Source organism: Hyla sarda, chromosome 8 (genome assembly GCF_029499605.1).
Source record: "Hyla sarda isolate aHylSar1 chromosome 8, aHylSar1.hap1, whole genome shotgun sequence".
Taxonomy (NCBI): domain Eukaryota; kingdom Metazoa; phylum Chordata; class Amphibia; order Anura; family Hylidae; genus Hyla; species Hyla sarda.
In genome coordinates this window covers 225,441,023-225,465,108 of record NC_079196.1, presented here as the reverse complement: position 1 = coordinate 225,465,108, position 24,086 = coordinate 225,441,023, and the positions used below count along the sequence as shown (strand labels likewise).

General features: G+C 47.1%; 2 protein-coding genes and 1 non-coding gene across 8 annotated transcripts in view; 2 read left to right on the top strand and 1 right to left on the bottom strand.

Annotated features, from left to right (window-relative positions):
* TLCD3B (TLC domain containing 3B) overlaps positions 1-13,796 on the bottom strand; it is a 64,050-nt gene extending 50,254 nt beyond the window's left edge. The window contains exon 1 of one of the 3 annotated variants that reach the window (XM_056534243.1): positions 13,675-13,796. In XM_056534243.1, the coding sequence (XP_056390218.1) occupies positions 13,675-13,781 (107 nt within the window). In that variant the 5' untranslated portion in view covers positions 13,782-13,796. Of the gene's footprint in view, positions 1-5,877; positions 6,431-13,674 lie in introns of those variants that run through there. The other 2 variants (XM_056534244.1, XM_056534242.1) reach the window with 2 other exon arrangements.
* On the top strand, positions 13,720-18,806 carry LOC130284161 (uncharacterized). Of its 4 annotated transcripts, none has more exons than XM_056534239.1 (5): positions 13,720-13,852; positions 14,165-14,189; positions 16,204-16,344; positions 16,489-16,635; positions 18,430-18,806. In XM_056534239.1, exons 2-5 carry the CDS (start codon positions 14,184-14,186, stop codon positions 18,556-18,558), a joined length of 423 nt encoding a protein of 140 aa, XP_056390214.1. In that variant the 5' UTR covers positions 13,720-13,852; positions 14,165-14,183; the 3' UTR covers positions 18,559-18,806. The 4 variants fall into 4 exon arrangements, with proteins under 4 accessions (XP_056390214.1, XP_056390215.1, XP_056390213.1 ...); XM_056534240.1 differs by having other exon boundaries at positions 13,799-13,852; positions 14,119-14,189; XM_056534238.1 differs by having other exon boundaries at positions 13,829-13,920; positions 14,163-14,189.
* Positions 18,807-19,448: 642 nt separating this feature from the next.
* TRNAK-UUU (transfer RNA lysine (anticodon UUU)) lies at positions 19,449-19,521 on the top strand. The gene has a single exon. It is a non-coding gene; the product is annotated as a tRNA-Lys (tRNA).
* Positions 19,522-24,086: the final 4,565 nt, after the last annotated feature.

The window sequence follows — 24,086 nt, the reverse complement described above, 5'->3', positions numbered from 1 at the left end:
TAGATAATGTATAGATGTGACCTGCAGTCCTATGTAACACCACAGATAACAGTGATAACTGAGTACAGATAATGTATAGATGTGACCTGCAGTCCTATGTAACACCACAGATAACACAGTGATAACCCTCTGAGTACAGATAATGTATAGATGTGACCTGCAGTCCTATGTAACACCACAGATAACATTGATAACTCTCTGAGTACAGATAATGTATAGATGTGACCTGCAGTCCTATGTAACACCACAGATAACACAGTGATAACTCTCTGAGTACAGATAATGTATAGATGTGACCTGCAGTCCTATGTAACACCCCAGATAACAGTGATAACTCTCTGAGTACAGATAATGTATAGATGTGACCTGCAGTCCTATGTAACACCATAGATAACAGTGATAACTCTCTGAGTACAGATAATGTATAGATGTAACCTGCAGTCCTATGTAACACCACAGATAACAGTGATAACTCTCTGAGTACAGATAATGTATAGATGTCACCTGCAGTCCTATGTAACACCACAGATAACAGTGATAACTCTCTGAGTACAGATAATGTAGTAGATGTGACCTGCAGTCCTATGTAACACCACAGATAACAGTGATAACTCTCTGAGTACAGATAATGTATAGATGTGACCTGCAGTCCTATGTAACACCCCAGATAACACAGTGATAACTCTCTGAGTACAGATAATGTAGTAGATGTGACCTGCAGTCCTATGTAACACCACAGATAACACAGTGATAACTCTCTGAGTACAGATAATGTAGTAGATGTGACCTGCAGTCCTATGTAACACCACAGATAACAGTGATAACTCTCTGAGTACAGATAATGTATAGATGTGACCTGCAGTCCTATGTAACACCACAGATAACACAGTGATAACTCTCTGAGTACAGATAATGTATAGATGTGACCTGCAGTCCTATGTAACACCACAGATAACACAGCGATAACTCTCTGAGTACAGATAATGTAGTAGATGTGACCTGCAGTCCTATGTAACTCCACAGATAACAGTGATAACTCTCTGAGTACAGATAATGTATAGATGTGACCTGCAGTCCTATGTAACACCCCAGATAACACAGTGATAACTCTCTGAGTACAGATAATGTAGTAGATGTGACCTGCAGTCCTATGTAACACCACAGATAACACAGTGATAACTCTCTGAGTACAGATAATGTAGTAGATGTGACCTGCAGTCCTATGTAACACCACAGATAACACCGTGATAACTCTCTGAGTACAGATAATGTATAGATGTGACCTGCAGTCCTATGTAACACCACAGATAACAGTGATAACTCTCTGAGTACAGATAATGTATAGATGTGACCTGCAGTCCTATGTAACACCACAGATAACACAGTGATAACTCTCTGAGTACAGATAATGTATAGATGTGACCTGCAGTCCTATGTAACACCACAGATAACACCGTGATAACTCTCTGAGTACAGATAATGTATAGATGTGACCTGCAGTCCTATGTAACACCACAGATAACACAGTGATAACTCTCTGAGTACAGATAATGTATAGATGTGACCTGCAGTCCTATGTAACACCACAGATAACAGTGATAACTCTCTGAGTACAGATAATGTATAGATGTGACCTGCAGTCCTATGTAACACCACAGATAACACAGTGATAACTCTCTGAGTACAGATAATGTATAGATGTGACCTGCAGTCCTATGTAACACCACAGATAACACAGCGATAACTCTCTGAGTACAGATAATGTAGTAGATGTGACCTGCAGTCCTATGTAACTCCACAGATAACAGTGATAACTCTCTGAGTACAGATAATGTATAGATGTGACCTGCAGTCCTATGTAACACCCCAGATAACACAGTGATAACTCTCTGAGTACAGATAATGTAGTAGATGTGACCTGCAGTCCTATGTAACACCACAGATAACACAGTGATAACTCTCTGAGTACAGATAATGTAGTAGATGTGACCTGCAGTCCTATGTAACACCACAGATAACACCGTGATAACTCTCTGAGTACAGATAATGTATAGATGTGACCTGCAGTCCTATGTAACACCACAGATAACACCGTGATAACTCTCTGAGTACAGATAATGTATAGATGTGACCTGCAGTCCTATGTAACACCACAGATAACAGTGATAAATCTCTGAGTACAGATAATGTATAGATGTGACCTGCAGTCCTATGTAACACCACAGATAACAGTGATAACTCTCTGAGTACAGATAATGTATAGATGTGACCTGCAGTCCCATGTAACACCACAGATAACAGTGATAACTCTCTGAGTACAGATAATGTATAGATGTGACCTGCAGTCCTATGTAACACCACAGATAACAGTGATAACTCTCTGAGTACAGATAATGTATAGATGTGACCTGCAGTCCTATGTAACACCACAGATAACACAGTGATAACTCTCTGAGTACAGATAATGTATAGATGTGACCTGCAGTCCTATGTAACACCACAGATAACAGTGATAACTCTCTGAGTACAGATAATGTATAGATGTGACCTGCAGTCCTATGTAACACCACAGATAACACAATGATAACTCTCTGAGTACAGATAATGTATAGATGTGACCTGCAGTCCTATGTAACACCACAGATAACACAGTGATAACTCTCTGAGTACAGATAATGTATAGATGTGACCTGCAGTCCTATGTAACACCACAGATAACACAGTGATAACTCTCTGAGTACAGATAATGTATAGATGTGACCTGCAGTCCTATGTAACACCACAGATAACACAGTGATAACTCTCTGAGTACAGATAATGTAGTAGATGTGACCTGCAGTCCTATGTAACACCACAGATAACACAGTGATAACTCTCTGAGTACAGATAATGTATAGATGTGACCTGCAGTCCTATGTAACACCACAGATAACACAGTGATAACTCTCTGAGTACAGATAATGTATAGATGTGACCTGCAGTCCTATGTAACACCCCAGATAACAGTGGTAACTCTCTGAGTACAGATAATGTATAGATGTGACCTGCAGTCCTATGTAACACCACAGATAACAGTGATAACTCTGAGTACAGATAATGTATAGATGTGACATGCAGTCCTATGTAACACCACAGATAACACAGTGATAACTCTCTGAGTACAGATAATGTATAGATGTCACCTGCAGTCCTATGTAACACCACAGATAACACAGTGATAACTCTCTGAGTACAGATAATGTATAGATGTGACCTGCAGTCCTATGTAACACTACAGATAACACAGTGATAACTCTCTGAGTACAGATAATGTATAGATGTGACCTGCAGTCCTATGTAACACCACAGATAACACAGTGATAACTCTCTGAGTACAGATAATGTATAGATGTGACCTGCAGTCCTATGTAACACCACAGATAACACAGTGATAACTCTCTGAGTACAGATAATGTATAGATGTGACCTGCAGTCCTATGTAACACCACAGATAACAGTGATAACTCTCTGAGTACAGATAATGTATAGATGTGACCTACAGTCCTATGTAACACCACAGATAAAAGATAATGTAGTAGATGTAACCTGCAGTCCTATGTAACACCACAGATAACAGTGATAACTCTCTGAGTACAGATAATGTAGTAGATGTAACCTGCAGTCCTATGTAACACCACAGATAACAGTGATAACTCTCTGAGCACAGATAATGTATAGATGTGACCTGCAGTCCTATGTAACAACACAGATAACACAGCGATAACTCTGAGTACAGATAATGTATAGATGAGACCTGCAGTCCTATGTAACACCACAGATAACACAGTGATAACTCTCTGAGTACAGATAATGTATAGATGTGACCTGCAGTCCTATGTAACACCACAGATAACAGTGATAACTCTCTGAGTACAGATAATGTATAGATGTGACCTGCAGTCCTATGTAACACCACAGATAACACAGTGATAACTCTCTGAGTACAGATAATGTATAGATGTGACCTGCAGTCCTATGTAACACCACAGATAACAGTGATAACTCTGAGTACAGATAATGTATAGATGTGACCTGCAGTCCTATGTAACACCACAGATAACACAGTGATAACTCTCTGAGTACAGATAATGTATAGATGTGACCTGCAGTCCTATGTAACACCACAGATAACAGTGATAACTCTGAGTACAGATAATGTATAGATGTGACCTGCAGTCCTATGTAACACCACAGATAACACAGTGATAACTCTGAGTACAGATAATGTACTAGATGTGACCTGCAGTCCTATGTAACACCACAGATAACAGTGATAACTCTCTGAGTACAGATAATGTATAGATGTGACCTGCAGTCCTATGTAACACCACAGATAACACAGTGATAACTCTCTGAGTACAGATAATGTATAGATGTGACCTGCAGTCCTATGTAACACCACAGATAACAGTGATAACTCTGAGTACAGATAATGTATAGATGTGACCTGCAGTCCTATGTAACACCACAGATAACAGTGATAACTCTGAGTACAGATAATGTACTAGATGTGACCTGCAGTCCTATGTAACACCACAGATAACAGTGATAACTCTCTGAGTACAGATAATGTATAGATGTGACCTGCAGTCCTATGTAACACCACAGATAACACAGTGATAACTCTCTGAGTACAGATAATGTATAGATGTGACCTGCAGTCCTATGTAACACCACAGATAACAGTGATAACTCTGAGTACAGATAATGTATAGATGTGACCTGCAGTCCTATGTAACACCACAGATAACACAGTGATAACTCTCTGAGTACAGATAATGTATAGATGTGACCTGCAGTCCTATGTAACACCACAGATAACAGTGATAACTCTGAGTACAGATAATGTATAGATGTGACCTGCAGTCCTATGTAACACCACAGATAACACAGTGATAACTCTGAGTACAGATAATGTACTAGATGTGACCTGCAGTCCTATGTAACACCACAGATAACAGTGATAACTCTCTGAGTACAGATAATGTATAGATGTGACCTGCAGTCCTATGTAACACCACAGATAACACAGTGATAACTCTCTGAGTACAGATAATGTATAGATGTGACCTGCAGTCCTATGTAACACCACAGATAACAGTGATAACTCTGAGTACAGATAATGTATAGATGTGACCTGCAGTCCTATGTAACACCACAGATAACAGTGATAACTCTGAGTACAGATAATGTACTAGATGTGACCTGCAGTCCTATGTAACACCACAGATAACAGTGATAACTCTCTGAGTACAGATAATGTATAGATGTGACCTGCAGTCCTATGTAACACCACAGATAACACAGTGATAACTCTCTGAGTACAGATAATGTATAGATGTGACCTGCAGTCCTATGTAACACCACAGATAACAGTGATAACTCTGAGTACAGATAATGTATAGATGTGACCTGCAGTCCTATGTAACACCACAGATAACACAGTGATAACTCTCTGAGTACAGATAATGTAGTCTCCAGCTGTTGCAAAACTACAACTCCCAGCATGCCTGGACAGCCGAAGGCTGTCCATGCATGCTGGGAGTTGTAGTTTTGCATTAGAATGGAGGCAAGCTGGGTTATGGTGTCACCTCCTGTGACCACGCGTCGTCCTCCTCTAGTGACACACATACTTGCAGGGCTTGGCAGCCGTCATCCATACCAGGCTGGGGGCATTGCCGGGGCAGTGTAATGTATACATAGGTGTGTGCCCCGTATATGCCCCCGTGTTTGTTTACACTCTCTCTCTCTCTCTCTCTATATATATATATATACACGGTGCCCGGCGTCAGGCTGGTGCAGCATCAGTGCCCCCCCGGCTCCCCTCCCCCCGGGTACCTTGCTGACACTATGACGATGTTGGATTCCTCCCCACAGAAAATCCTCAGCCTCCGCAGTCCGGCCTTGGAGAGGAGGAAGAGACCCGGGAAGAAGAGGCTGCCAGCGGCCAGGACATGTACCATTGCGGCAGTATAGAGGATGGAGACGAGAGACGGGGAAGGGGAAGGGGTGGGGTGGGGGAGGGGGAGACACAGAGACACCGCTCAGGGGGGGACACTATTCACACACACACACACCGGAGAGGGGGGCACAACACAGACGGACGGACAAAAGGGGGCAGAGTCCTAGGAGAAGACAAAGAGACAATGGGGAGAGGGGGAGAGGCAGGGAGGGGGGCATGGAGTGGCAGGGGAGGGGGAGATGGATGATGTGTGGTGGTACCCTGCTGATCAGGGATGAGGGATGGATGCTGCTCGCTCTCCAGCCCGCACATAGACAGAGGATGTCAGTGACAGGGACAGGGATGGGGGGAGGCACTGCCAGGAGGAGGGATTTAAAGGCACAGCATGGATTTGGTGTCTAGAGCTCCGCGCCGCACAGGGCTGTGATAATCCCGCTTCAGATGACTCCGGTGTAATCCCCATTATAAGCACACCTCATCTCCTGACAGCTGCCGCCACCCCACCGCCAACCGCTATACGTGCCCAGCCATACATTACTTATCCTGTATTATACTCCAGAGCTGCACTCACTATTCTGCTGGTGGGGTCACTGTGTACATACATTACATTACTTATCCTGTACTGATCCTGAGTTATATCCTGTATTACACTCCTGAGCTGCACTCACTATTCTGCTGGTGAGGTCACTGTATACATACATTACATTACTGATCCTGTACTGATCCTGAGTTATATCCTGTATTATACTCCAGAGCTGTACTCACTATTCTGCTGGTGAGGTCACTGTGTACATACATTACATTACTGATCCTGTACTGATCCTGAGTTATATCCTGTATTATACTCCAGAGCTGTACTCACTATTCTGCTGGGGAGGTTACTGTGTACATACATTACATGACTTATCCTGTACTGATCCTGAGTTATATCCTGTATTATACCCCAGAGCTGTACTCACTATTCTGCTGGTGAGGTCACTGTGTACATACATTACATTACTTATCCTGTACTGATCCTGAGTTATATCCTGTATTATACTCCAGAGCTGTACTCACTATTCTGCTGTGAGGTCACTGTGTACATACATTACATTACTTATCCTGTACTGATCCTGAGTTATATCCTGTATTATACTCCAGAGCTGTACTCACTATTCTGCTGGTGAGATCACTGTGTACATACATTACATTACTTATCCTGTACTGATCCTGAGTTATATCCTGTATTATACTCCAGAGCTGTACTCACTATTCTGCTGGTGAGGTCACTGTGTTTATACATTATATTACTTATCCTGTCCTGATCCTGAGTTATATCCTGTATTATACTGCAGAGCTGCACTCACTATTCTGCTGGTGGGATCACTGTGTACATACATTACATTACTTATCCTGTACTGATCCTGAGTTATATCCTGTATTATACTCCAGAGCTGTACTCACTATTCTGCTGGTGAGGTCACTGTGTACATACATTACATTACTGATCCTGTACTGATCCTGAGTTATATCCTGTATTATACCCCAGAGCTGTACTCACTATTCTGCTGGTCAGGTCACTGTGTACATACATTACATTACTGATCCTGTACTGATCCTGAGTTATATCCTGTATTATACCCCAGAGCTGTACTCACTATTCTGCTGGTCAGGTCACTGTGTACATACATTACATTACTTATCCTGTACTGATCCTGAGTTATATCCTGTATTATACTCCAGAGCTGTACTCACTATTCTGCTGGTGGGGTCACTGTGTACATACATTATATTACTTATCCTGTACTGATCCTGAGTTATATCCTGTATTATACTCCAGAGCTGTACTCACTATTCTGCTGGTGAGATCACTGTGCACATACATTACATTACTTATCCTGTACTGATCCTGAGTTATATCCTGTATTATACTCCAGAGCTGCACTCACTATTCTGCTGGTGGGGTCAGTGTGCACCTCTCCTCCCCGGACCCCTGACTATGATGCAGCCCCCCCTCCCATCCCCCTCCAGCAGTTTCCTATGAATTGATTTTTCTATATGTTGGAGGATATAAGAAGCGCTGATCCCGGATTGTTCTTACTCCACCGTCATCATGTGCAGTACAATGCGGCTCTAAGTGTGCGCAGCCCCTGCTGATTATGTAGGATCCTGCACTCACATCCTTTACCCCCACAGGACATCTATCAATTACATAAACCAATGTTTCCTAACCAGGGCACCTCCAGCTGTTGCAAAACTACAACTCCCAGCATGCACGGACAGCGTTCGGCCTTCGTACCCTGGTTGTGAAATACCGACATAAACAATCCATAGATTACAAAGGGCACCATGTAATACTTTATCTTCCCTGTGGGGGCGCTGCAGAAAAATGAGATGCCTCCTAACCCACAGATTACAGCAGATCCCAGCAGCAGGAGGATACCCCTATAGTCAGGGAACAGGACCACTAAGGATCCCAGAAGCAGGAGGATACCCCTATAGTCAGGGAACAGGACCACTGAGAGTCCCAGCAGCAGGAGGATACCCCTATAGTCAGGGAACAGGACCACTAAGGATCCCAGAAGCAGGAGGATACCCCTATAGTCAGGGAACAGGACCACTAAGGATCCCAGAAGCAGGAGGATACCCCTATAGTCAGGGAACAGGACCACTGAGAGTCCCAGCAGCAGGAGGATACCCCTATAGTCAGGGAACAGGACCACTGAGAGTCCCAGCAGCAGGAGGATACCCCTATAGTCAGGGAACAGGACCACTAAGGATCCCAGCAGCAGGAGGATACCCCTATAGTCAGGGAACAGGACCACTAAGGGTCCCAGCAGCAGGAGGATACCCCTATAGTCAGGGAACAGGACCACTAAGGGTCCCAGCAGCAGGAGGATACCCCTATAGTCAGGGAACAGGACCACTAAGGGTCCCAGCAGCAGGAGGATACCCCTATAGTCAGGGAACAGGACCACTGAGGATCCCAGCAGCAGGAGGATACCCCTATAGTCAGGGAACAGGACCACTAAGGATCCCAGCAGCTGGAGGATACCCCTATAGTCAGGGAACAGGACCACTAAGGATCCCAGCAGCTGGAGGATACCCCTATAGTCAGGGAACAGGACCACTAAGGATCCCAGAAGCAGGAGGATACCCCTATAGTCAGGGAACAGGACCACTGAGAGTCCCAGCAGCAGGAGGATACCCCTATAGTCAGGGAACAGGACCACTAAGGATCCCAGCAGCTGGAGGATACCCCTATAGTCAGGGAACAGGACCACTAAGGGTCCCAGCAGCAGGAGGATACCCCTATAGTCAGGGAACAGGACCACTAAGGGTCCCAGCAGCAGGAGGATACTCCTATAGTCAGGGAACAGGACCACTAAGGGTCCCAGCAGCAGGAGGATACCCCTATAGTCAGGGAACAGGACCACTGAGGATCCCAGCAGCAGGAGGATACCCCTATAGTCAGGGAACAGGACCACTAAGGATCCCAGCAGCTGGAGGATACCCCTATAGTCAGGGAACAGGACCACTAAGGATCCCAGCAGCTGGAGGATACCCCTATAGTCAGGGAACAGGACCACTAAGGATCCCAGAAGCAGGAGGATACCCCTATAGTCAGGGAACAGGACCACTGAGAGTCCCAGCAGCAGGAGGATACCCCTATAGTCAGGGAACAGGACCACTAAGGATCCCAGCAGCTGGAGGATACCCCTATAGTCAGGGAACAGGACCACTGAGAGTCCCAGCAGCAGGAGGATACCCCTATAGTCAGGGAACAGGACCACTAAGGATCCCAGCAGCAGGAGGATACCCCTATAGTCAGGGAACAGGACCACTAAGGATCCCAGCAGCTGGAGGATACCCCTATAGTCAGGGAACAGGACCACTAAGGGTCCCAGCAGCAGGAGGATACCCCTATAGTCAGGGAACAGGACCACTAAGGGTCCCAGCAGCTGGAGGATACCCCTATAGTCAGGGAACAGGACCACTGAGGATCCCAGCAGCAGGAGGATACCCCTATAGTCAGGGAACAGGACCACAAAGGGTCCCAGCAGCTGGAGGATACCCCTATAGTCAGGGAACAGGACCACTGAGGATCCCAGCAGCAGGAGGATACCCCTATAGTCAGGAGACAGGACCACTAAAGGTCCCAGCAGCAGGAGGATACCCCTATAGTCAGGAGACAGGACCACTAAGAGTCCCAGCAGCAGGAGGATACCCCTAAGATCAGGGAACAGGACCACTAAGGGTCCCAGCAGCAGGAGGATACCCCTAAGATCAGGGAACAGGACCACTAAGGGTCCCAGCAGGAGGATACCCCTATAGTCAGGGAACAGGACTACTAAAGGTCCCAGCAGCAGGAGGATACCCCTATAGTCAGGGAACAGGACCACTAAAGGTCCCAGCAGCAGGAGGATACCCCTATAGTCAGGGAACAGGACCACTAAAGGTCCCAGCAGTGTGAAAGAACAGGACATTGGCGCAGAGATGATGGTCATCAATTTTTAGGTTTGGACAGAAAAAAAAAGGAGAGAGAGAGAAGTGGAAAACAAGACCTGAGCGGACGGAGAGACGGAAGGGGTTAATGTTTAGGAGCCGCGGTTTAATGCAAAATGTTTTGCATAGGGAAGTTTTGATTTGCAAAATGGAAAAAGAAAGACGCCGGGGAAGGGGGGGGGGGGGGGTGGTGGACGCGGCAGGGACCAGCACTGGCATCTGGATTTTTTTTTTTTTAACCAAAAAATTGCCCCAAAAATGTTTTCCCCATGTATAGAAACAAATATCAGCCCCAGGATCGAAAAGACATAAAAAAAACCTAGAAATTAATCTCATTGGTGGATACAATTTTTGCCGTAGACGCAATATTCCAGGTTTGGCGCTGCCGGTCTCTCAGGGCCCGGGATACCAGGCTGTAGGGCGTCAGAACTTATTGATGGATACAGGAAAAAGACACTGCGGGTATCGGGAGATCTTCTCTGAGGCGTCAGCGCCCTCTAGAGTCCTGTCAGGGTATGACAGGCGGCTTCTGCATCGATGTACAGGACAGGGGACAAGGGGGGTTAGGAGGGGGATCGGTATCTAAACCCCGCCCATTGTCAGAAGAAAAGAGAAGGAGCCAAGGGACCGGGATGGAACTGCGGAGATTCCCTGTGAAATGTGATCTCAATGGGAATCTGCTGCTCATTTCATTAGTGTCCCCTCATCTCTCCTTGTGTCACAGTCATTAGTGTCCCCTCATCTCTCCTTGTGTCACAGTCATTAGTGTCCCCTCATCTCCCCCTGTGTCACAGTCATTAGTGTCCCCTCATCTCTCCTTGTGTCACAGTCATTAGTGTCCCCTCATCTCTCCTTGTGTCACAGTCATTAGTGTCCCCTCATCTCTCCTTGTGTCACAGTCATTAGTGTCCCCTCATCTCCCTGTGTCACAGTCATTAGTGTCCCCTCATCTCCCTGTGTCACAGTCATTAGTGTCCCCTCATCTCTCCTTGTGTCACAGTCATTAGTGTCCCCTCATCTCTCCTTGTGTCACAGTCATTAGTGTCCCCTCATCTCCCTGTGTCACAGTCATTAGTGTCCCCTCATCTCCCTGTGTCACAGTCATTAGTGTCCCCTCATCTCTCCTTGTGTCACAGTCATTAGTGTCCCCTCATCTCTCCTTGTGTCACAGTCATTAGTGTCCCCTCATCTCTCCTTGTGTCACAGTCATTAGTGTCCCCTCATCTCTCCTTGTGTCAGTCATTAGTGTCCCCTCATCTCTCCTTGTGTCACAGTCATTAGTGTCCCCTCATCTCCCTGTGTCACAGTCATTAGTGTCCACTCATCTCTCCTTGTGTCACAGTCATTAGTGTCCCCTCATCTCTCCTTGTGTCACAGTCATTAGTGTCCCCTCATCTCTCCTTGTGTCACAGTCATTATTGTCCGCTTATCTCTCCTTGTGTCACAGTCATTAGTATCCCCTCATCTCTCTGTGTCATAGTCATTAGTGTCCCCTCATCTCCCTGTGTCACAGTCATTAGTGTCCCCTCATCTCTCCTTGTGTCACAGTCATTAGTGTCCCCTCATCTCTCGTTGTGTCACAGTCATTATTGTCCGCTTATCTCTCCTTGTGTCACAGTCATTAGTGTCCCCTCATCTCTCCTTGTGTCAGTCATTAGTGTCCCCTCATCTCCCTGTGTCACAGTCATTAGTGTCCCCTCATCTCCCTGTGTCACAGTCATTAGTGTCCCCTCATCTCCCTGTGTCACAGTCATTAGTGTCCCCTCACCTCTCCTTGTGTCAGTCATTAGTGTCCCCTCATCTCTCCTTGAGTTAGTCATTAGTATCCCCTTATTTCTCCCTGTGTCACAATCATTAGTGTCCCCTCATCTCTCTGTGTCAGTCATTAGTGTCCCCTCATCTCTCCCTGTGTCACAGTCATTAGTGTCCCCTCATCTCTCCATATGCCAGTCATTAGTGTCCCCTCATCTCCTTGTGTCACAGTCATTAGTATCCCCTCATCTCCCTGTGTCACAGTCATTAGTATCCCCTCATCTCTCTGTGTCATAGTCATTAGGGTCCCCTCATCTCCCTGTGTCACAGTCATTAGTATCCCCTCATCTCCCTGTGTCACAGTCATTAGTGTCCCCTCATCTCCCTGTGTCACAGTCATTAGTGTCCCCTCATCTCTCTGTGTCACAGTCATTATTGTCCCCTCATTTCTCTGTGTCACAGTCATTAGTGTCCCCTCATCTCTCTGTGTCACAGTCATTAGTGTCCCCTCATTTCCCTGTGTCACAGTCATTAGTGTCCCCTCATCTCCCTGTGTCACAGTCATTAGTGTCCCCTCATCTCCCTGTGTCACAGTCATTAGTGTCCCCTCATCTCTCCTTGTGTCACAGTCATTAGTGTCCCCTCATCTCCCTGTGTCACAGTCATTAGTGTCCCCTCAGTGTTCCGCAGCAGATGTCACGCTGCTGGGTACGGTACGCGACTGCCAAGGCCACTGATTGTGACTGGTTGCTAAGGGCAACAGAGACTTTATTTCCCAACCAGGGTGTCTCCAACTGTTGCAAAACTACAACTCCCAGCATGCCCGGACAGCCGAAGGGAGAGCTGTTGTTGTTTGTTTTGTATGTAAAAGCTCCAAAATACTTGAGATTTGATGGCAAAGACCTGATTTTCCTGTAAAACATAAAAATGTGCAAAAAAGAAAAAAAAAAAATGCAAATAATTGCGGTTGTGAAAAATGTAAAATGTCATGTGACCTGTTTAGCGCTTTCCCAAAAAATGTGAAAAACGTACGTCAAATTGGACATATATTTTTATGTTAATGCTTCGAACAAAGACCCGATCTGCATAAAATGCCCCAAAAATTATCTGTAATACGAAAAACATGTAGAAAAATGTTAGAAAAAAAACTGAGGCTCAAAATACGCTGTGTGAACACGGTCTAATGTACAGAATAAGTAGCAGCATGTTGTCTGGGGATGATGGGAGTTGTAGTTTTACAACTTATCCTGGCAGAGAGATCCCTCTCAGTGCAGTGTTTCGCAACCAGGGTGCCTCCAGCTGTTGCCAAATTACAACTCCCAGCATGGCCGGACAGCCTTCGGCTGTCCGGCCATGCTGGGAGTTGTAATTTGGCAACAGCTGGAGGCACCCTGGTTGGAAAACGCTGCTTTGGTGAGTCTATTTTAACCCCTTACCCTCCTGGTTTGCACGCTGCAGAGCGCTGACTTCGCGGGAGGAGGTTTGGCCATTCGCGGCCGCCGTAGTCCTCAGCAGCTTTCTCTTGGCGCGGTTCCGTCCCCATGGAAACGAAGGACGCGGAATGAAGTCTCGCGCGATCTGAGGGCCGTGCAGCGGCTGCAGCCCCGGGAGGAGGTGAGAGAAAGAAAACGGGGGGCGCGGGGTGTGTGTGTGTGACCCCCGAAGATGGCTGCAGTATAATGTGAATGAGTGGGGACACGGGATGGGGCAGCATGTATAGATAAATTGGTATGGAGAGTGCGGTATTCACACTGTGCGGTATTTGTTTAATCTATGTATTGGGCGGTGACTGTAATATTTTACATTGTTATCTGGGGCACGCCCCTGCGGTTCCCATGGTGATGCGGTGAGTGAAGCAACTGATGATATTTTCTCCCCAGGTGGCGCTGTTTCCCCAGTACTGACTGTTCTTATCTCTTCTCATAGGATTGGCAGCGCGGGGCGGATGGCGGTGAGTGTGCGGCGTCCTGTTCACACTGGTGCGGTACTTACACCCGCGTCTCATTCTCCGGCTGTTGTCTCATCCTCCGTCGCTCCTCTCTGTTGTCTCCTCCCCCGTGCTCCTCTCTGTTGTCTCTTCCTCCGTCGCTCCTCTCTGTTGTCTCTTCCTCCGTCGCTCCTCTCTGTTGTCTCTTCCTCCGTCGCTCCTCTCTGTTGTCTCTTCCTCCGTCGCTCCTCTCTGTTGTCTCTTCCTCCGTCGCTCCTCTCTGTTGTCTCTTCCTCCGTCACGCTCCTCTCTGTTGTCTCTTCCTCCGTCACGCTCCTCTCTGTTGTCTCTTCCTCCGTCGCTCCTCTCTGTTGTCTCTTCCTCCGTCGCTCCTCTCTGTTGTCGCTCCTCTCTGTTGTCTCTTCCTCGGTCGCTCCTCTCTGTTGTCTCTTCCTCGGTCGCTCCTCTCTGTTGTCTCTTCCTCGGTCGCTCCTCTCTGTTGTCTCTTCCTCGGTCGCTCCTCTCTGTTGTCTCTTCCTCCGTCGCTCCTCTCTGTTGTCTCTTCCTCCGTCACGCTCCTCTCTGTTGTCTCTTCCTCCGTCGCTCCTCTCTGTTGTCTCTTCCTCCGTCGCTCCTCTCTGTTGTCTCTTCCTCCGTCGCTCCTCTCTGTTGTCGCTCCTCTCTGTTGTCTCTTCCTCGGTCGCTCCTCTCTGTTGTCTCTTCCTCGGTCGCTCCTCTCTGTTGTCTCTTCCTCGGTCGCTCCTCTCTGTTGTCTCTTCCTCCGTCGCTCCTCTCTGTTGTCTCTTCCTCCGTCGCTCCTCTCTGTTGTCTCTTCCTCCGTCGCTCCTCTCTGTTGTCTCTTCCTCCGTCACGCTCGTCTCTGTTGTCTCTTCCTCCGTCGCTCCTCTCTGTTGTCTCTTCCTCCGTCACGCTCCTCTCTGTTGTCTCTTCCTCCGTCACGCTCCTCTCTGTTGTCTCTTCCTCCGTCACGCTCCTCTCTGTTGTCTCTTCCTCCGTCGCTCCTCTCTGTTGTCTCTTCCTCCGTCGCTCCTCTCTGTTGTCTCTTCCTACGTCGCTCCTCTCTGTTGTCTCTTCCTACGTCGCTCCTCTCTGTTGTCTCTTCCTCCGTCACGCTCCTCTCTGTTGTCTCTTCCTCCGTCACGCTCCTCTCTGTTGTCTCTTCCTCCGTCACGCTCCTCTCTGTTGTCTCTTCCTCCGTCACGCTCCTCTCTGTTGTCTCTTCCTCCGTCACGCTCCTCTCTGTTGTCTCTTCCTCCGTCGCTCGTCTCTGTTGTCTCTTCCTCCGTCACGCTCGTCTCTGTTGTCTCTTTTTCCGTCACGCTCCTCTGTTGTCTCTTTTTCCGTCGCTCCTCTCTGTGGTCTTTTCCTCCGTCGCTCCTCTCTGTGGTCTCTTCCTCCGTCGCTCCTCTCTGTTGTCTCCTCCCCCGTCGCTCCTCTCTGTTGTCTCCTCCCCCGTGCTCCTCTCTGTTGTCTCTTCCTCCGTCACGCTCCTCTCTGTTGTCTCTTCCTCCGTCACGCTCCTCTCTGTTGTCTCTTCCTCCGTCACGCTCCTCTCTGTTGTCTCTTCCTCCGTCACGCTCCTCTCTGTTGTCTCTTCCTCCGTCACGCTCCTCTCTGTTGTCTCTTCCTCCGTCACGCTCCTCTCTGTTGTCTCTTCCTCCGTCACGCTCCTCTCTGTTGTCTCTTCCTCCGTCACGCTCGTCTCTGTTGTCTCTTCCTCCGTCACGCTCGTCTCTGTTGTCTCTTCCTCCGTCACGCTCGTCTCTGTTGTCTCTTCCTCCGTCACGCTCGTCTCTGTTGTCTCTTCCTCCGTCACGCTCCTCTCTGTTGTCTCTTCCTCCGTCACGCTCCTCTCTGTTGTCTCTTCCTCCGTCACGCTCCTCTCTGTTGTCTCTTCCTCCGTCACGCTCCTCTCTGTTGTCTCTTCCTCGGTCGCTCCTCTCTGTTGTCTCTTCCTCCGTCACGCTCCTCTCTGTTGTCTCTTCCTCCATGGCTTTATCTCTGCTCTCTCTTCCAGGCTCTGACCTTCCCCGCAGTCTCGTCCTCCACAGCGGCCGCCCCGGGGCTCAGTATCCCTCTGCCGGGCATCATCTTCCTGGCGGTCTCCCTGTATCTGATCGTGCTGCTGATCCTGATCCTGATCCACCAGTGTCTGCAGGTGAGTGATGACAGATTCTTATGAATCCCCCTCAATGGCCACTCCCCCTCCAGTGACCATGAATGCTGGGACTTGTAGTCCGCTCTGTATGGTCTGTGGTACCTCCATATGTTCCTGCAATGACTCTTTCTCCTTATATTTCAGGCTCGGGGCTGCTGCCCGTCCTGTATGGGGTGGCAGAAGGTTGGCGACTTTGGCTTCTGTGATATGTGTGCGAGTTGCGCCCAGTCATGTGACTGTAAGATTCCCTCGCTGACCCGCTGTATGGATTCCTGCTGTCCTTCCAAGCCAGTAAGTGCCCGTGCTTAGGACATCACTGTGCCCGTGCCCTAGGACATCACTGTGCCCGGGCCCTAGGACATGATTGTGCCCGGGCCCTAGGACATGATTGTGCCCGTGCCCTAGGACATGATTGTGCCCGTGCCCTAGGACATGATTGTGCCCGTGCCCTAGGACATGATTGTGCCCGTGCCCTAGGACATGATTGTGCCCGTGCCCTAGGACATGATTGTGCCCGTGCCCTAGGACATCACTGTGCCCGTGCTTAGGACATCACTGTGCCCTAGGACATGATTGTGCCCGTGCCCTAGGACATGATTGTGCCCGTGCCCTAGGACATGATTGGGCCCGTGCTTAGGACATCACTGTGCCCGTGCCCTAGGACATGATTGTGCCCGTGCCCTAGGACATGATTGTGCCCGTGCCCTAGGACATGATTGTGCCCGTGCCCTAGGACATGATTGTGCCCGTGCCCTAGGACATGGTTGTGCCCGTGCCCTAGGACATGATTGTGCCCGTGCCCTAGGACATGATTGTGCCCGTGCCCTAGGACAGGATTGTGCCCGTGGACATGATTGTGCCCGTGCCCTAGGACAGGATTGTGCCCTAGGACATGGTTGTGCCCGTGCCCTAGGACATGGTTGTGCCCGTGCCCTAGGACATGATTGTGCCCGTGCCCTAGGACATGATTGTGCCCGTGCCCTAGCACAGGATTGTGCCCGTGCCCTAGGACAGGATTGTGCCCGTGGACATGATTGTGCCCGTGCCCTAGGACATGATTGTGCCCGTGGACATGATTGTGCCCGTGCCCTAGGACATGGTTGTGCCCGGGCCCTAGGACATGATTGTGCCCGGCTGTGATGCCCATTGTGCCCGGCTGTGATGCTGAGTCCAGTGCAATAGTAAAACCTGAGCTATGAGAATTGATGCAGTGTGGTGCAGGACGCTCATAGACCATTGGGTGGCGCCAGTGGTAGAAGCAGTAGTCAGTGGGATGCCTGGTCCTAAAGCTATTCTGCTGTTACATCATGTCTTATCCTCCAGTCACTTCCAGAGCTGCACTTACTGTTCTGCTGTTACATCATGTCTTATCCTCCAGAGCTGCACTCAATATTCTGCTGTTATATCATGTCTTATCCTCCAGAGCTGCACTCACTATTCTGCTATTACATCATGCCTTATTCTCCATTCACTTCCAGAGCTGCACTTACTGTTCTGCTGTTACATCATGTCTTATCCTGCAGAGCTGCACTCACTATTCTGCTGTTATATCAAGTCTTATCCTCCAGACACCTCCAGAGCTGCACTCACTATTCTGCTGTTGCATCATGTCTTCTCCTCCAGAGCTGCACTCACTATTTTGCTGTTATATCACGTCTTATCCTCCAATACCTCCAGAGCTGCACTCACTATTCTGCTGTTGCATCATGTTGTATTCTCCAGAGCTGCACTCACTATTCTGCTGTTATATATGTCTTATCCTCTAGTCCCCTTCAGAGCTGCACTCCCTATTCTCATGTTACCTCATGTCTTATACTCTAGTCTCCTCTGGAGCTGCACTCACTGTTTTGCTGTTACATCATTTCTTATACTCTAGTCCCCTCCAGAGCTGCGCTCACTATTCTGCTGTTACATCATTTCTTATCCTCCAGTCTCCTCTGGAGCTGCACTCACTATTCTGCTGTTATATCATTTCTTATACTCTAGTCCCCTCCAGAGCTGCGCTCACTATTCTGCTGTTACATCATTTCTTATCCTCCAGTCACCTCTAGAGCTGCGCTCACCATTCTCCCATTTTGTGTCTAGCTCTTTTGCCCGCAGAGTTGCGCCGGCTGCCGCGATGTCTCCGGTTGCCCGTGCGGCTTCGCTTGCGTCTATCAGCCTCCGGACTGCAGCACCATCAACTGCATCTGCTGCGAGATCAAGATGCGGTGACCTGAACCCCCCCAAAGTGTCAACATCGCCCCCCATCACTCTGGTGCCTTCAGTGCCTGTGCCCTTGGCTCCCTGTAGGGGGCAGTATAGTGTTCATCCCCTTCCCTGTGTACAGTGTTGGTAACACTCCATTATCGGGGCCCCAAATGTCCGACCCCCACCCCCTCCTGTGTGTTTTTTTTTATACATTTTGTGTATTTTATTTGTAATTTCGATACTTTTTGTATATTAAAAAGCTAATTTTAACCATTTGTTGACTCTTCATTGGATATCTGCGCTGAAACGAGGCGTATTTGGGTCCCCTCGCTTATCTACAGGGCTGTTCAGCTTGGGTGGAGTTCTCCTTTAAAGGGGTATTCCAGGCAAAAACTTTTTTTTATACATCAACCGGCTCCGAAAAGTTAAACAGATTTGTAAATTACTTCTATTAAAAATCTTAATCCTTCCAATAGTTATTAGCTTCCGAAGTTTTCTGTCTAACTGCTCAATGATGATGTCACGTCCCGGGAGCTGTGCATAATGGGAAAATATCCCCATAGGAGCTGCACAGCTCCCGGGACGTGAGTCATCAGAGAGCAGTTAGACAGAAAACAACAACTCAACTTCAGAAGCTAATAACTATTGGAAGGATTAAGATTTTTTTAATAGAAGTCATTTACAAATCTGTTTAACTTTCCGGAGCCAGTTGATATATAAAAAAAAGTTTTGGCCTGGAATACCCCTTTAAGGAACGTGCTATATAATGGGATCGGGTGCGCGGGGGTCATGTGACGTAACTGATGATGTCATCCCATCTGTATCTAGTATACGGAATCCTAAATCCTGTAGAAGCGTTCGTTACAGTGTGTGAGGAGGTTCACAAGACACTCCCCATGACTGTTTCCCATGGAGCCCGGATAGCTCAGTCGGTAGAGCATCAGACTTTTAATCTGAGGGTCCAGGGTTCAAGTCCCTGTTCGGGCGGCTCCAAAATCTTTTATATTTTTTTTGCAAAAATTGTCCAAAATTTGTAAGTTTTGTGACAAATTTCCGTTTCTGTGTCTCGGCGGCGGCGACGCATTGTAATCTTGAGTTCAACATCTGTTATAATGCTTATGGGGGCGTCAGTCATCGTCATCAGTGGGTGTGATGAGCATAGGTGGCCTGCAGGTGGCGCGGGAGAGAAGCTTTATTTCAGTGGACAGCAGGTGGCGCTGTAGGAAAGACCCCAATGCAGTGTTTCCCAAGCAGTGTGCCTCCAGCTGTTCCAAAACTACAACTCCCAGCATACCCGGACAGCCGTTGGCTGTCCGGGTATGCTGGGAGTTGTAGTTTTGCAACAGCTGGAGGCACACTGCTTGGGAAACAATGCACTGATGACTGCGGTATACATGTTAGCGTCCATTTGTCTCCCAGAATATCCCATCCTCCCGCCGGACTCATGGCCGCCACCTGGCATGGCAGAGGTTAAACCTGTTGTCCTGGGGGGGTTGTGACCTTTCCCTGGGGGACATATATTTAGTGCGCGCAGCCTCGTACTTGCATCGATCGCAATCTCGGTTATAAATAGATATTCAATTACGGATGTGCAGGAAGCGGTTCCCCGGGTGCCCGGGTAATGTTAGTGTACTGGGAGCGGAGGGGGGGCCCCCAGGGACCCCGCCGGAGGATGAGCAATCTGATGGTGGATGTAATTAGCAGGAAGGTGCTGCGGTTAATGCGTCCCCAGAGCGGGCGCTCACAGCCGCCATAGACAGAGCACGCGCCATTGTAATATTTTTAATTATTATTATTATTAATCCAAAATACAGGTAAGGAGGCGTTCGCGCTGCGATTTTGTCTCCATTTCGCTGTTTACGTTACAGCAGGTTAAGTTTTGCTGTATATAAAGACGTAGGCAACTTTTGTGTACGGCAAAAACAAAGCTTACATTGCCATCAAAATACGTGAGATTTGATGGCAAAGACCTGATTTTCCTGTAAAACATAAAAATGTGCAAAAAAGAAAAAAAACTAATGCAAATAATTGCAGTTGTGAAAAATGTAAAATGACATGTGACTTGTTTAGCGCTTTTGTGTACGGCAAAAACAAAACTTACATTGCAGTCCTTTTTTTTTTCTCCTTCTCTATATCAGAGCTGACTACCCTGGTAAGGATTATACAATCATAAAGGGATTACCGTATATATATTGCAGCAGCTGACCACCCTCGTATAGATGATACAAATATATATATATATATATATATATATATATATATATATATATATATATATAACATTTATATATATATATAGTCATGGGCGTAAATGTTGGCACCCCTGAATTTTTTCTAGAAAATGAAGTATTTCTCACAGGAAAGGATTGCAGTAACACAGGTTTTGCTATACACATGTTTATTCCCTTTGTGTGTATTGGAACTAAACCAAAAAAAGGAGGGGAAAAAAAAAGCAAATTGGACATAATGTCACCAAACTCCAAAAATGGGCTGGACAAAATTATTGGCCCCCTTAACGTAATATTTGGTTGCACAACCTTTGGAAAAAATAACTGAAATCAGTGTCCTCCTATAACCATCAATAAGCTTCTTACACCTCTCAGCCGGAATGTTGAACCACTCTTCCTATAACCATCAATAAGCTTCTTACACCTCTCAGCCGGAATGTTGGACCACTCTTCCTATAACCATCAATAAGCTTCTTACACCTCTCAGCCGGAATGTTGGACCACTCTTCCTCTAACCATCAATAAGCTTCTTACACCTCTCAGCCGGAATGTTGGACCACTCTTCCTCTAACCATCAATAAGCTTCTTACACCTCTCAGCCGGAATGTTGGTCCACTCTTCCTATAACCATCAATAAGCTTCTTACACCTCTCAGCCGGAATGTTGGACCACTCTTCCTATAACCATCAATAAGCTTCTTACACCTCTCAGCCGGAATGTTGGACCACTCTTCCTATAACCATCAATAAGCTTCTTACACCTCTCAGCCGGAATGTTGGTCCACTCTTCCTATAACCATCAATAAGCTTCTTACACCTCTCAGCCGGAATGTTGGACCACTCATCCATTACAAACTGCTCCAGGTCTCTTATTGGACGGCGCCTTTTCCCAACAGTAATTATAAGATCTCTCCACAGGTGATCAATGGGATTTAGATCTGGACTCATTGCTGACACTTCAGAACTCTCCAGCGCTTTGTTGTCGTCCATTTCTGGGGCTTTTTGACGTATGTTTGGGGTCATTGTCCTGCTGGAAGACCCAAGATCTCGGACACAAACCCAGCTTTCTGACACTGGGCTGTACAGAACGACCCAAAATCCATTGGTAATCCTCAGATTTCATGATGTCTTGTACACATTCAAGGCCCCCAGTGCCAGAGGCAGCAAAACACCCAAAACATCACTGACCTCCCCCATATGTCACTGTAGGTACTGTGTTCTTTTCTTTGTAGGCCTCATTACGTTTTCGGTAAACAGTAGAATGATTTGCTTTACCAAAAAGATCTATCTTGGTCTCATCTGTCCACAAGACGTTTTCCCAGAAGGATTTTGGTTACTCAAGTTCATTTTGGTAAAATATAGTCTTGCTTTTTTATGTCTCTGTGTCAGCAGTGGGGTCCTCCTGGGTCTCCTCCATAGTGGGGTCCTCCTGGGTCTCCTCCATAGTGGGGTCCTCCTGGGTCTCCTCCATAGTGGGGTCCCCCTGGGTCTCCTCCATAGCGGGGTCCTCCTGGGTCTTCCCCATAGTGGGGTCCTCCTGGGTCTCCTCCACAGTGGGGTCCTCCTGGGTCTCCTCCATAGTGGGGTCCTCCTGGGTCTCCTCCATAGTGGGGTCCTCCTGGGTCTCCTCCATAGTGGGGTCCTCCTGGGTCTCCTCCATAGTGGGGTCCTCCTGGGTCTCCTCCATAGTGGGGTCCTCCTGGGTCTCCTCCATAGTGGGGTCCTCCTGGGTCTCCTCCATAGCGGGGTCCTCCTGGGTCTCCTCCACAGTGGGGTCCTCCTGGGTCTCCTCCACAGTGGGGTCCTCCTGGGTCTCCTCCACAGTGGGGTCCTCCTGGGTCTCCTCCACAGTGGGGTCCTCCTGGGTCTCCTCCACAGTGGGGTCCTCCTGGGTCTCCTCCATAGCGTTTCATTTCATTTAAATGTTGACGGATAGTTCGCGCTGACACTGATGCTCCCTGAGCCTGCAGGACAGCTTGAATATCTTTGGAACTTGTTTGGGGCTGCTTATCCACCATCCGGACTATCCTGCGGTGACCCCTTTCATGAATTTTTCTCTTCCGTCCACGTCCAGGGAGATTATCTACAGTGCCTTGGGTTGTAAACTTCTTGCTAATGTTGCGCACTGTGGACAAAGACAAATCTAGATATCTGGAGATGGACTTGTAACCTGGAGATTGTTGATATTTTTCCACAATTTTGGTTCCCAAGTCCTCAGACAGTCCTCTTCTCCTCTTTCTGTTGTCCATGCTTAGTGTGACACACACAGACACACAACGCAAAGTCTAAGTGAACTTCTCTCCTTTTTATCTGCTTTCAGGTGTGCTTTTTATATTGCCCACACATGTTACTTGCCCCAGGTGAGTATAAAGGAACATCACATGCTGGAAACAATCTTATTTATCCACAATTTTGAAAGGGGCCAATAATTTTGTCCAGACCATTTTTGGAGTTTGGTGACATTATGTCCAATTTGCTTTTTTTCCTCCTTTTTTGGTTTAGTTCCAATACACACAAAGGGAATAAACATGTGTATAGCAAAACCTGTGTTACTGCAATATATATATATACAGAGGAGAGGAGATCTATATATATATACAGAGGAGAGGAGATCTATATATATATATATATATATATATATATATATATATATATATATATATACAGAGGAGAGGAGATCTATATATATATATATATATATATATATACACACAAAGGGAATAAACATGTGTATAGCAGAACCTGTGTTACTGCAATCCTTTTCTGTGAGGAATACTTCATTTTCTAGAAAAAATTCAGGGGTGCCAACATTTACGCCATGACTGTATATATATCTATCGCAGCTGACCGCTCTCGTAAGGATTATACAATCATAAATGGATCATACAAATATATACAGTATATTACAGCTGACTACCCTCATAAGGATTATACAATCACAAAGGGAACATATAAATTGCAGATTACTACCCATGTAGGGATTATATAATCATAAAGAGGTCATATATATTGTATCTGATCACAATCAAAAGGATTATACAATTATAAAGGGATCATATATATATATATATATAAAAACCAGATACAGGCGCAGCACTCCAACAAAATAAGTGATTTAATGTCTCATGTCAGCATTACAACGTTTCAGCTCCTCCTGGAGCCTTTTTCAAGCATGCTTGAAAAAGGCTCCAGGAGGAGCTGAAACGTTGTAATGCTGACATGAGACATTAAATCACTTATTTTGTTGGAGTGCTGCGCCTGTATCTGGTTCTTATCTTGGATGGACTCTGATCAAGTCCTTTGGGACGCTGGCACCAATTTTTTG

Excerpts from the sequence above, each read along its gene's own strand:
- LOC130284161 (XM_056534237.1), top strand. The coding sequence starts at position 13,969 with ATGGAGAGTGCGGTATTCACACTGTGCGGTATTTGTTTAATCTATGTA. Across the intron at positions 16,345-16,488 it reads TGATCCACCAGTGTCTGCAG|GCTCGGGGCTGCTGCCCGTC; the intron begins GTGAGTGATGAC and ends CTTATATTTCAG. Across the intron at positions 16,636-18,429 it reads CCTGCTGTCCTTCCAAGCCA|CTCTTTTGCCCGCAGAGTTG; the intron begins GTAAGTGCCCGT and ends TTTTGTGTCTAG.